The sequence below is a fragment of the Oncorhynchus tshawytscha genome, linkage group LG07 (assembly GCF_018296145.1).
Source record: "Oncorhynchus tshawytscha isolate Ot180627B linkage group LG07, Otsh_v2.0, whole genome shotgun sequence".
Lineage (NCBI taxonomy): Eukaryota > Metazoa > Chordata > Actinopteri > Salmoniformes > Salmonidae > Oncorhynchus > Oncorhynchus tshawytscha.
In genome coordinates, this window is record NC_056435.1 from 8,286,051 (window position 1) to 8,298,477 (window position 12,427).

Here is a 12,427-nt window from a genome sequence, read left to right on the forward strand (position 1 = left end):
GCCCATACCAAGTCATCCATTCAACTGGGCCCATACCAAGTCATCCATTCAACTGGGCCCAATCCAAGTCATCCATTCAACTGGGCCCACACCAAGTCATCCATTCAACTGGGCCCAATCCAAGTCATCCATTCAACTGGGCCCACACCAAGTCATCCATTCAACTGGGCCCACACCAAGTCATCCATTCAACTGGGCCCACACCAAGTCATCCATTCAACTGGGCCCAATCCAAGTCATCCATTCAACTGGGCCCATACCAAGTCATCCATTCAACTGGGCCCACACCAAGTCATCCATTCAATTGAGCCTTCACCAAGCCATCAATTCCACCAGGCCCAAGACGAGTCACAGTGTGGACCCATACAGCTGACTCATGGATGCTTAACCATACGCTCTTAACTTACGCTGATTAAGGAGAACAGGCGAGGGACAACCCTATCCAGCTCGCTGCAGGGAAGCAATGTGGAGGACCTGGGGACAACTGTTCAATGTAGCACAATGGTGATTGCAGAGTAACACTAATCATGTATGGCTACTGCAGTGGTACTGGGGGAGTGAGAAAAGAAAGTCATTTGATGAGAAGTGAATGCCAAGCTATTCATTATCAATCCCAGATATAGGCCCATTTCATGGGCTGATGAATGGAACAGGCCGTGCTTAGTCAGAATGTTCTCTTTGGAATATAAAGCTGATGGTCTCCAATAATAGATAATAGCATGGTGGGCGGTGGACCAATTAAGTAGCAGTGTGATCCACAAGAAGAATGTGAGCCCAGGTGGCACTTGGTGTCCATGAAAGCAGTGATGCTCTCTTCCGCTCTCTCCCAGTCTGTCTCGCTCTTTTCACTCGCTCCCTCTTTTCACTCGCTCCCTCTTCTCTCTCCTACCTCCTCTCTCTCCTCCAACCATGTCTCTCTCTCCCTCTTCCCACTCTGTCTCTCTCTCCCCCTCCTTCCTCTCGCTCATGATGAGACACTTCACTTAAGGTGTGGTATGAGACCAATGAATCACTCGCCAACAACTTTCGCTTTATTCAATTTTCATAGAGCTGATTTTCTTCTCCGTGCCTCGGTCTGAAATTGAATTCCAGCACAAGGAGGATATACTGTAAACGAATACCTAGGCTATTTCTACCTATATCTACCCCACAATCACTGATGAATAACAGAGTAAGATGATTATCTGAGGTTTGACGGGAACTCATTTTCTGTAAATGGCGAGGGGGGGGGTTCTGGATGATAGCTGGGAAAGCTGTGTGGGTGTACTTAGAGGAAGAGAGGGATGGAGGAAGATGGAGAGGAAGATAGTTTGGTAGGATGGAGGGAGTAGAGGAGGCGAGAGTGCTCGTCTCCCAGACAATACTCTAGTCGTTTAACTCTACACCCCTCTACGGCTCCCCGTCGCTCTCTGTCACTTGTCAAATCAAGCCTTAGTCATTCTTGTCTGAGCAGCCATTTCTCCGTCTGTTCTACTGTCCTCAGATCGCCCATCACAGACACAATTCCCTTGACAACTCTCTTCAATCAGATAGGAAGAAACTTCAGCGGTAGCAGCATCTGGCTGGGAGTATAAGCCGAGCACCACTTTTTGTCAAACGCATCTCACAAGTTCCCGACAAAACACAACGTCGTTTGATCTTTATATCAGGCCTGCAATGCGACTAGCTTGAAAAGACACATTTTCAAAACGCTAACATTTACCACTGACCAGCAACCCTCTGGTTAGCTAGCAGTCACGTCGTCTCCCCTACCTGAGCAGCATACTACATTGGGCCCCTGAAGTTGTAAGCAAAGACAACGTGACCATATACATCGCATGGCAACAAATCAATCCGTAACAACAATGTCCAACTACCAGCCCTGAATGGTCGAACAGCGTATTGATAGAGCCATTGGCCAGTAACCTATAGCTTTTACAGTGGCCTGAACACGACCCGCAATACAATGACATTATGAGAGAGAAAACATCAAATCAAATGGAAGTAGCACACCAGAATGAGGTCTGCAGAGTGTCAAGACTCATAAAGAATGTAGTTAATCAAGAGGAAAGGCTGTTAACCACCTTGTTCACAGAATCACAGATAAGCAAGAGTCATTTCTTAAAAATATCATCATCAGACAACTGTACTTGAAGGTTAATTTAAACACAATTAAATCTACTTGACTGCCTTATGTCAACCAATTTGAATTAGCCTCATCTTCGACAAACATGATTTATTTGTCATTATGAACTGGGTGGTTTAAGCCCTGGATGCTGTTTGGCTGACAGCCGTCGTATATCGGACTCACACCACGGGTATGACGAGAAAGACATTTCTTTTTACTGATCTAATTACGTTGGTAACCAGTTTATAAAAGCAATAAGGCACCTCTGCGGGTTGTGGTATATGACCAATATACCACGGCTAAGGGCTACATCCAGGCACTCTGCGTCATGCTTAAGAACATCCCTTAGCTGTGGTATATTGGCCATAAACCAGACCCCCTCGGGCCTTATTGGTTCATTACCCAACTCATGTTTGTTTAATGTCATGATTATTCAATAGCCCGTAAAGAAACATTAAGATAGATTATAGTTTTAGTTGTTTTGAAAGGTTCCTGTTGGCAAGACTGTCTGTGTCCCAAATGGCACCCTATTCCCTACATAGTGCACTACTTTTGACCTGAGCTCTGGTATATTAAAAAAAAAGTAGTGCACTATGTAGGGAACAGGGTGCCTATTTCCGAGGCAGCCAATGTGAACTGTTCCATTGAGATGAACTGAGGACATGGAGTTGAGTTCCATCCTAGCTGGGTTGGTTGGCACCAGGCAATTCTCTGTGGGAAGGTGAACGGAGCCAACGTTTCCACAGGCAGAGCACTATACTGACGGGCACCCAATGGGGAGCTAAGAAAACACTGGATGCCTATCAGTAGACCCAGCTCCAACACAGAAACAGAGCTCATTTCAATCACTACAAAGGGCTGCAGTTGTGTTGGTAATTATAACACCTCGGTGGTTAGAGATGATTATGTACTGCACAAACCTGATTACTTAGGATGGAACGAACACACACACACACACACACACACACACACACACCGCTTTATGAATGACTAAATAAACATAGAAAATAGGTAAGCTTACACTAGATAGGATTCAAATCAACTGGTGACTAAAGCTAATATTGTCTCTCAGGTGATTCCAGTGAAAACAAGGCACACCACCTGCCTTGGAGAAGGCATACGTGTCACTGGTTGAAGTAACCCTGGTAATAACCAATCAGAAAACAGATGGAGGTCCAGCCACACGCATACAGGGGTTGCCCTTGGAGGAAGCCAAGGTTGTAGCAGGTGGCTGGAGATGATTGGTTTATGTTCTGACATTTCTACTCATCCCCATTGGGCATGCAACCAATTCTATACAACAGGAACACAGCAGTCGACAAGTTCACGTGTGTGTGCGTTCAAGGCGTGGGTGCGTTCAAGGCGTGTGTGCGTTTAAGCGTATGTTTAAGCGTGTGTCCGCATTAGAAATCACGGTGTACAGTACGTAAGCCTGATGGTATTTGAGTGTGAGGAATGCACAAAGCAGTAACACTCACCTCCCACCTCACAGCAGTTCATCTGCCTCAATCTCAAAGAGAGATAACCCTCAATAACAATTCCAGCTATGCTCCTGTGATCTGGCTTTGTGTGTGTGGCGTGCGTGCGTGCGTGCAAAGCCAAAAAGCTCTTTGTCTCACTACAGGCCTGACAACATTATTTCAGTGCTCTCAGTGCTCTGGGCCCAGAGAACAAAGAGAGCTGTAGTGGATTTAGAGTTCCCCCTTTAAACAGTGTCTCCGGGGTTATATTAATTGATCAATAGTTGGATTGATAGGGAAGAGTATGTGTCACTGTTAGCAGCAGAAGTCACCCTCAGGTTGCTCACTATTTATACAACGGGAGGCTCTAATCTTGCACGCTGATTGGTTAAAACCGCATTCCATCCAGTGTAAATTCCACAAGTTGCCACCGGCTAAAGCTATAACGTGGAAATGCCTATTTACACTGTTCAATCTCACTGTCTCGTCAGCCCAGCCAGACAATTTATAAACTTGATCTCCACTGTAAAAAGCATCTAGACATGATCTCCCATTTCTTTCAGAATAGCAATAGGTTTTCAATAGCGGAGATCTGTATTTGAACTAGCTGTCTGTCTCTCTGACATTTGCAACATTGTTTCAATATTGACATTTGATCTCCAGCTGTCCCATAGTAATGAACATGTCGGGGCCGGGAGTCAGGACAAGACAGACAGGCAGCTTCTCTCAGCCAGTCGAAATCATGAATCAGCATCATTTTTTATAGACAAATACAAAGAAATGTCAACAGAGAACAGGTCAAAAGAAACGTAGTGTTGGCTGTGTTGTTGGCGAGCTCCTCTGAACAAGTGTCCTGATCAGCTACTACGCTGTATTTCTCCATGCACTGTTTGACGTGACTGTAAGTTAACCGTAGTTGGCTAGCTAGCAAGAAAGGGATAATGCCAGCCAGTATGGCAATGGAACATTTACAACAAACAACTAGGTCTCTGTGTGTGTGTGTGTGTGTGTGTGTGTGTGTGTGTGTGTGTGTGTGTGTGTGTGTGTGTGTGTGTGTGCGCGCGCACTGGGAACAGGCAAACTGCAGGTTTTTTTAATTGCATTGTCTGTCAAGATCTCTGACAACTAGGCAAGGCAGTGGGAGAAATCCTCTTGGCTAGTTATCCTAATCTTTCAGTGCGACGTCTCATCTATCTTGTGCATTTCTGATGCAAGCGTCTATTCTTCACTGATAACATTGGATGGCAAGGTTCCGTCTCATCACAACGTCAGTTCCCATTGCCTAGTATCACTCTTGAGTGTCGGCCATTATCTTGCCCTTTCGCCATTGGAAATGATCTCCAATTCTCTGCGAGTATGAACATCTTAGTTTCTACCAACGGAGATTAATTCATTAGCCTAATAAGGGTGAGAGTTCTACCCTATTATTCCACAGTGAAAATTACCAGAGATCAGCTAATCCTAGCTGTTGTCCATCCAAGAAAACCGCTGCACTTCATATTTAATTAGTCCTTACCTCCTCTGACCTTGGAAAAAGATGCTTCAATGCTTGAACAAAAGCTGCTTCAATACCCGGAATTTCTCCTGATCGATCACACCAGCTTTCCCTTGCCTGATAATGAATAGCCTAAGGGATGCCTTACAAAACAAACGTCTCCTGTATTAAACATACTGTTTACAAATCACCATCCTTGAGAAATCGTTGCTAACTGGAGAGTGTAAGTGTGTGAGGTAGTCAAGCATTTAACAGTGTTTCTTCTGCATTAATCACATGAGGTGAGACGCCTCTGTGGAGGCACCCCTAGGAAACAGCAGAGAAGAAAACACACACACACACACAAACTACTTAGCCCAATGTCGAGATTGTGTGTGCCGCGCCGCCTCTGTGCACCCCTAGGAAGCAGCAGAGAGATGCCCTGTCTTACACACACACACACACACACACACACGCACACACACACTCCCACCCACCCTCGTCCACCCACCTACACACTTAACCCAACTCACCCAGTGTGTCTTTGATGTTTTTCACCAGCGAGGCCTTCTTTAAGCTGTTTTTCCTCTCCACATAGTTCGAGGGGACGTAGCCGGTCCGGTTGGAGGTGTTCCTCACCTTCCACCACGTCTTGCTGTCATCCAGGAGCCACAGCCGCTCGTTTTTCCGGATGTCAAGTTCCTGTTCCTGCTGAGCCGAGTAGTCCCACTTGGCTATAACTATCACCTCCTCCGTCATTTTTCATGGAGTCCTTCTGGAACAGAGAGAGACACAGAGAGACATACTGTTAGGGCAGGGTGGGGTTAACAGCAGGGCTGTGACGATGCCCTTATCGCAATATTCTTTACATGGCAAAAATGAAAAACACAAAAACTCTTTGGCCCTCTAAAAACGATGTTTGTAAAAATATTGTGTGCTATAGCTAGGAAAACATGATGATGTTTGTTTACAATATTAGCTCTGTTTTCCTAAAGAAGTCAAATCCACTTTGTGTTTTGTTTCCTTGCCACGATACTAAGGAATTGTCCCTGCCCTAGTTAACAAGGCACTTAACACGCAAAAATTGCACACACAGACGAACACCAGCAATACACACACATGAATAAAATGACGAGGTGAGCCGTTTCCGTGCAACCCTAGAAAAACACGAGAGAGAGAGAGAGAGAGAACGTTTCTCACACACACGCACATTCACTCTGAAGCCATTCTCAGAGGGATGGTGCCATCCACCACTATGGTCTGTGTGTGTCTCAGACGGACTGTGTACAGGCCTCGTCTTGGCACTCGCGTCTGTCACACAGCTGTTGTTGTAAGACATCTGGCAGAGCGGAGCCTCTCTGCCCTGTAATCCAGGTTGGCTGAGACCTACTGTGTGTGTGTGCGTGTGTGTGTGTGTGTGTGTGTGTGTGTGTGTGTGTGTGTGTGTGTGTGTGTGTGTGTGTGTGTGTGTGTGTGTGTGTGTGTGTGTGTGTGTGTGTGTGTGCGTGCGTGTGTGTGTGTGTGTAAATGAGCATGTGTGACACTCAGGACTCGAGGTAAGTAATCAAAGGAACCACTAAGCTGGGAGTTCACGCTTTACTTCCAAACCACACGAGCCTCCTCTCCTTTTTACCAGCTTCTCTTATTCATCTTAAATGTACTGAATTATTCAGTGACACACTGAGCAGAGCACTGTTCTATGTTAAATGTGTCTATAAAACATGGCTTATGGAAAGAGGGAGGGAGGAAGGGAGAGAGAAAGAGAGAGAGAGAGAGAGAGAGAGAGAGAGAGAGAGGGCGGGAGGTAAGGCAGCCAGCACCTGCAGGCCTAATAAGGAATAAATCAAACAAATCCAGGAGATATCTAGTGCTGCTGCACACTGAGGGTAAACAACACAAGGACTGGTGTCTATTCATAGAGAGCGAGATGGAGGGAGGGAGGGAGGGAGGGAGGGAGGGAGGGAGGGAGGGAGGGAGGGAGGGAGGGAGGGAGGGAGGGAGGGAGGGAGGGAGGGAGGGAGGGAGGGAGGGAGGGAGGGAGGGAGGGAGGGAGGGAGGGAGGGAGGGAGGGAGGGAGAAAACAGAGGGAGATACCAAGATAGAGAAAAAAAAAGAGATGAGAGGGGGAGTAAAAAAGGAGACAGTGAGAGAGAGAGAGAGAGAGAGAGAGAGAGAGAATGAGAAAGGCAGAGAGAGAGAGACAATATGGAGTGCTCTTTTACTGGATGGTGTCTCCAGCAAGACTGTGTGGTGTCCGAGAGATATTGCAGTGACAGGCCGTTTTTCCTTCCAGGGCCAGTCAGAGGTGCGCTCCCACATCGTCCTGACACCCTCCACGGGGATGAGGCTGTGAGCCAGCCGGCACCGGAGTCCCCAGCCCTCTCACCCATCACCCTCCGCGGGACGGCCTCTTGACAAGTCAGGGAGGGGGGGCTGGGAGGTTCCAAGCGCCAAGCAAAAATGATAATGCACACACCTCAGAGCTGTCACACTAACCACTGGCCACTTCTCCGCCTGACTGAGACCACCTTATTCACCGATCATAAGGTCTTTCTTTTCACCGCGGAAGGACAGTTTCGCAGACCCAGATCAAACTCTTTGAATAAAAAGCACGTGCGCCTCGATTGAAAGTGCTCTTTAGACTAAGAATAGGTTTAACCAGAAACAAGTATGTGGGGCTGCAAGGGCTGTGTCGTCAGATGTCTCTTTACTGATTCGTTGTTATTTCTACAGCCCATTGAGATCGATATGACTCAGTAAGGCTACAAGTAAAGAACCTTAGTGACCCAGCAAGAGAAAGCCACTATTGTCTGAGAGTGATGATGTCACACGACTGGAATTCTTTCCTCTCTCATCCATGAGCGTAGGGCAGGAAGAGCCTGATAAAGGCTGTCAGTCTACTCTCATCAACTGGCAGGGTTAAAGACACAAACAAGTACATTCTTTTCAAGCAGAAGTTGCTTTTGGGCCTAATGCTGAAAACAGATATGCAAATTGCAAAGCCATAAAACATATTAACCTCAACGCATATTAAACCATCTTGATCGATTATACAGTTTTAGTTAGTCAACTTGACTTCCGTCTGATTGTACCCTAAGCTCCTTTTCTTTAAAAAAAAAACCTTGTAGGTTTTATCCCAAGCATTGGATGATTCCATGGGAAAGTCAACCTAAGCATATACAATAAAGTTAGGCATTTCCAAACGAAACTACATTCACAATTATGCTTATGTCTATACGTTGCAGTTCACCATTTTTTTTTATAGCAGTTTAAAGAGGAAATTGCATGAATTTTGACCATTACAGTGTAGGAGGCCAAGTCTCAAAAAATGTTTTTTCCACTTTCGTATTTCATGGCTTTAATAAAGGGCTCACAGAGCTTGTTTTTCCACTCACAGCTGTCAGCCAGTGTTAGTTATGGATATGAGGTGTTCATGAAGCAATACAGAACAAATGTAAGTGTCTTGAGTTGTGTTCGCGTGTTCTACTGTCTTGTAAATATATGACATTATCGCGATACTTAGGTGCCTATATGATATGTATTGCAAATCTCACAATTCTATATGTATTGCGAGTCAATACTGTGATTTTATTGCGATTCCACAGTCCAAACATATTGTTCACCATATGTCTGCTGCAGACAAACAAGAGACAGGTAATGTAACGGTCATGAGAAAACAAGTGTGGCTCTCTATTTTAGAAAAGAAGATGGAGAACAAGCTATGAAGGAAAAACATTTTGGTTCAGGTCCAGTCAACTAGCGCAAAAAATAATATTGCGATAGTCAAAACGATACAATATATCGTCAAAAATATTCTCGATATGTAAGTGCATCAATTTTCCCCATCACTATTGATGTGATATCTTAACTTCAGAAGCTTTGGCATTCACCAGATTTAGTGTGCTGGTTCTGAGAAGTAGTCTTTAGACTTTTCCTGAAGCAATTGTTGAATTCTTGAAATTGTTGATATCTTGAAAATGTATGTGTTCTAGCTAAGATTCTCTTGCCAACATCCCTAATGGAGGGCGTAACATCCATAACGGAGGGCGTAACATCCCTAACGGAGGACGTAACATCCCTAACGGAGGGCGTAACATCCCTAATGGAGGGCGTAACATCCCTAACGGAGGGGGTAACATCCCTAACGGAGGGGGGAGGGCGTAACATCCATAACGGAGGGCGTAATGGAGGGCGTAACATCCATAACGGAGGGCGTAACATCCATAACGGCGGGCGTAACATCCCTAACGGAGGGGGAGGGCGTAACATCCCTAATGGAGGGCGTAACATCCATAACGGAGGGCGGGCGTAACATCCATAACGGAGGGGGTAACGTAACATCCATAACGGCAGGGCGTAACATCCATAACGGAGGGCGTAACATCCATAACGGGAGGGGGGGGTAACATCCCTAACGGAGGGCGTAACATCCATTACGGAAGGCGTAACATCCCTACCGGAGGGCGTAACATCCCTAACGGAGGACGTAACATCCCTAACGGAGGGCGTAACATCCCTAATGGAGGGCGTAACATCCCTAATGGAGGGCGTAACATCCATAACGGCGGGCGTAACATCCATTACGGAGGGTGTAACATCCCTAATGGAGGGTGTAACATCCATAACGGAGGGTGTAACATCCCTAACGGAGAGCGTAACATCCCTAATGGAGGGCGTAACATCCATAACGGAGGGAGTGACATCCATAACGGAGGGCGTAACATCCCTAATGGAGGGCGTAACATCCATAACGGAGGGGGTAACATCCCTAATGGAGGGCGTAACATCCCTAACGGAGGACGTAACATCCCTAACGGAGGGCGTAACATCCCTAATGGAGGGCGTAACATCCCTAATGGAGGGCGTAACATCCATAACGGCGGGCGTAACATCCATTACGGAGGGTGTAACATCCCTAACGGAGGGTGTAACATCCCTAACGGAGGGTGTAACATCCATAACGGAGGGTGTAACATCCCTAACGGAGAGCGTAACATCCCTAACGGCGGGCGTAACATTCATAACGGAGGGAGTGACATCCATAACGGAGGGCGTAACATCCATAACGGAGGGCGTAACATCCATAACGGAGGGCATAACATCCCTAACGGAGGGGGTAACATCCATAACGGAGGGCGTAACATCCATAACGGAGGGCGTAACATCCCTAACGGAGGGCGTAACATCCATAACGGAGGGCGTAACATCCATTGCGGTCGTTTTTCCTCTCTAAAGTAATCATGTAAATGACAATCTTTTCAAAATGATCGTTATGGAATAGCAATGGCTATCCATGTTTTGACCTGAGACGTACAAACTCCGCTAGGTTGTCGTCTTGTTCCATCACCACTCTGCTCTGTCTGCTCACACCCTGTTCAGCTCGGTGTGCAGTGGAAACGCCAGCATGGTGCCGTGGTAAGTTCTTCAAGAGATGTAATATTTCATAAAAGGGAAATAGAACATTGTTCACACCTTAAATCAGTCAAAACAGTTATGGTAGAGTTTGGAATCTGACAACATGGAGAAATAACTAGAATGCATTTTCTTCTCAGAAGATGGAGACAAGCTGTCCGAGGCTTATTCAGGAGGATTGGAAGATCGCGACCTGCTCTGGCATCTCAGGAGAGAACTGAGACAGAAGGTCAAGATCTCAGCCTCATCTAAACACACACACACACACACACAAAATCACTTTCTTATTGTGCATCTTGTGTATATTGTGCATTTCCACAAATATAATACTGAACTGAGAGGAAGGATAAGAAGGTATTATTTAAAGTTATTATTAAAGTCTTTAATAGATCATTAGGGCACAAAGCATGTATTAACCAATAACAGAGAGTGATTATGGAGGTCAGGAGAGCAGGGATTACCCTAGAGGGGATAGGATCAGGAGGCTGGGGGGGACGTGGACCAGTTTTCAGTGTAATTGCATAAATGTGCAGCAGGGTCAGAGCTGCCTGTAGAGAGAGATTCCTAACGAGTTTAACCAGGCCCAATTTAGCCAATTCCTTCATCTCCATCTCACCTAGCTCTGTAATCCAATTTGAGGATCCTTTTCATTCGTCTGAGAACCAGGAGAGAAGGGGAGGAGAGGGGATTCTAAGAGAAAGATGGGGGGGTGAGAGAGAGGGTTGGAGCTATAGGAGCAGGCAGTGCAGAGCTTCCAGTCCCGACTGGATTAGAGGCTATAGGAGCAGGCAGTGCAGAGCTTCCAGTCCCGACTGGATTAGAGGCTATAGGAGCAGGCAGTGCAGAGTTTCCAGTCCCGACTGGATTAGAGGCAATAGGAGCAGGCAGTGCAGAGCTTCCAGTCCCGACTGGATTAGAGGTTATAAAAGCAGGCAAAGCACACAGAGGCCCAGTAAGGCACAGAGGCTCAGCACAGTTCCCAGTGCCAGCTGTGCTCTCTGCTCCCCCTTCACCCCCCCCCTGCTGGCTGGGTGGCATGTCTCAGCTCACCTAGGCCTAACCAGCCCTGACAGCAGGGACCACTGCCAGGGTACCATGTCATGCCATGCCAAGGGGAGGGCATGTGAGAAGTGTGGAACTAATAGACTCATTGTGTGTGTGTGTGTGTGTGTGTGTGTGTGTGTGTGTGTGTGTGTGTGTGTGTGTGTGTGTGTGTGTCAGGGTTTCTGTAAATCTGTAATTGCAAAAAAATACAAAAGCTGATTTTTGGCACAAGCCAATTGTCCAGGAGAAGAAGAAAAAAAACCATTGTGAAAGAATGTTTTTTATCCTATTGATTGATGGAAATACCAGTCGATGTAAATACATTTTACTGGTCATGCCTATTGGTCTATAGGTTCATGAGCATAATTTAGTGGTATTAAATTGGTGCGCGTGTACAGTATATTCGTTACGTATCTCATGTATTTAATGCGTACAGATACAGAGTCTTTGAGCGGGAAATCTGTCAGAGTGCGAGGCATCGGAGGGCAGGCTTCTTCAGCACGTCACACCACTTTGCAATGAACTGGAGGGAGTATGTATTTTGAAAACATATACTTAATTGTTTGAAACCTGAACGTTTTCCTACATATTATGAGGCATGCCTTACCTTGCTTTAAAGTAGCCTAGCCAAAAATCTGACCATATCCGTGGAGGCAATTATTTTATATCAACTTTATTCCATTATCCAGTAGGCAAAGGCACAATCCTAGTTATATTAGCAACCCATGCTAGTTGTTGCACACTAGATCTCCCCTCTTTCGAACGGATATTTTCATCTCGGTCACTTGACACTGGTTGCACGTGCGGTGCGCTTTTGACAATGGTGTTTTCCAGCTAAGTATTATGCTTTGTGGGCATTGCTGCGCGTATAATGTATAGAAATAATAGTTTATCGCCATTTTAAGCTAAACGTTCTGATCTGTTGCATTT

At 46.0% G+C, this 12,427-nt stretch overlaps 1 protein-coding gene across 2 annotated transcripts in view; it reads right to left on the bottom strand.

Moving 5' to 3' along the window:
- Positions 1 to 12,427, bottom strand: part of LOC112253844 (cytoplasmic protein NCK2) — a 51,846-nt gene that overhangs the window by 6,891 nt on the left and 32,528 nt on the right. Inside the window, exon 2 of one of the 2 annotated variants that reach the window (XM_024425877.2) lies at positions 5,575 to 5,813. In XM_024425877.2, the coding sequence (XP_024281645.1) occupies positions 5,575 to 5,800 (226 nt within the window). In that variant the 5' untranslated portion in view covers positions 5,801 to 5,813. Of the gene's footprint in view, positions 1 to 5,574; positions 5,817 to 12,427 lie in introns of both variants that reach the window. The other variant, XM_024425876.2, reaches the window with a different exon arrangement.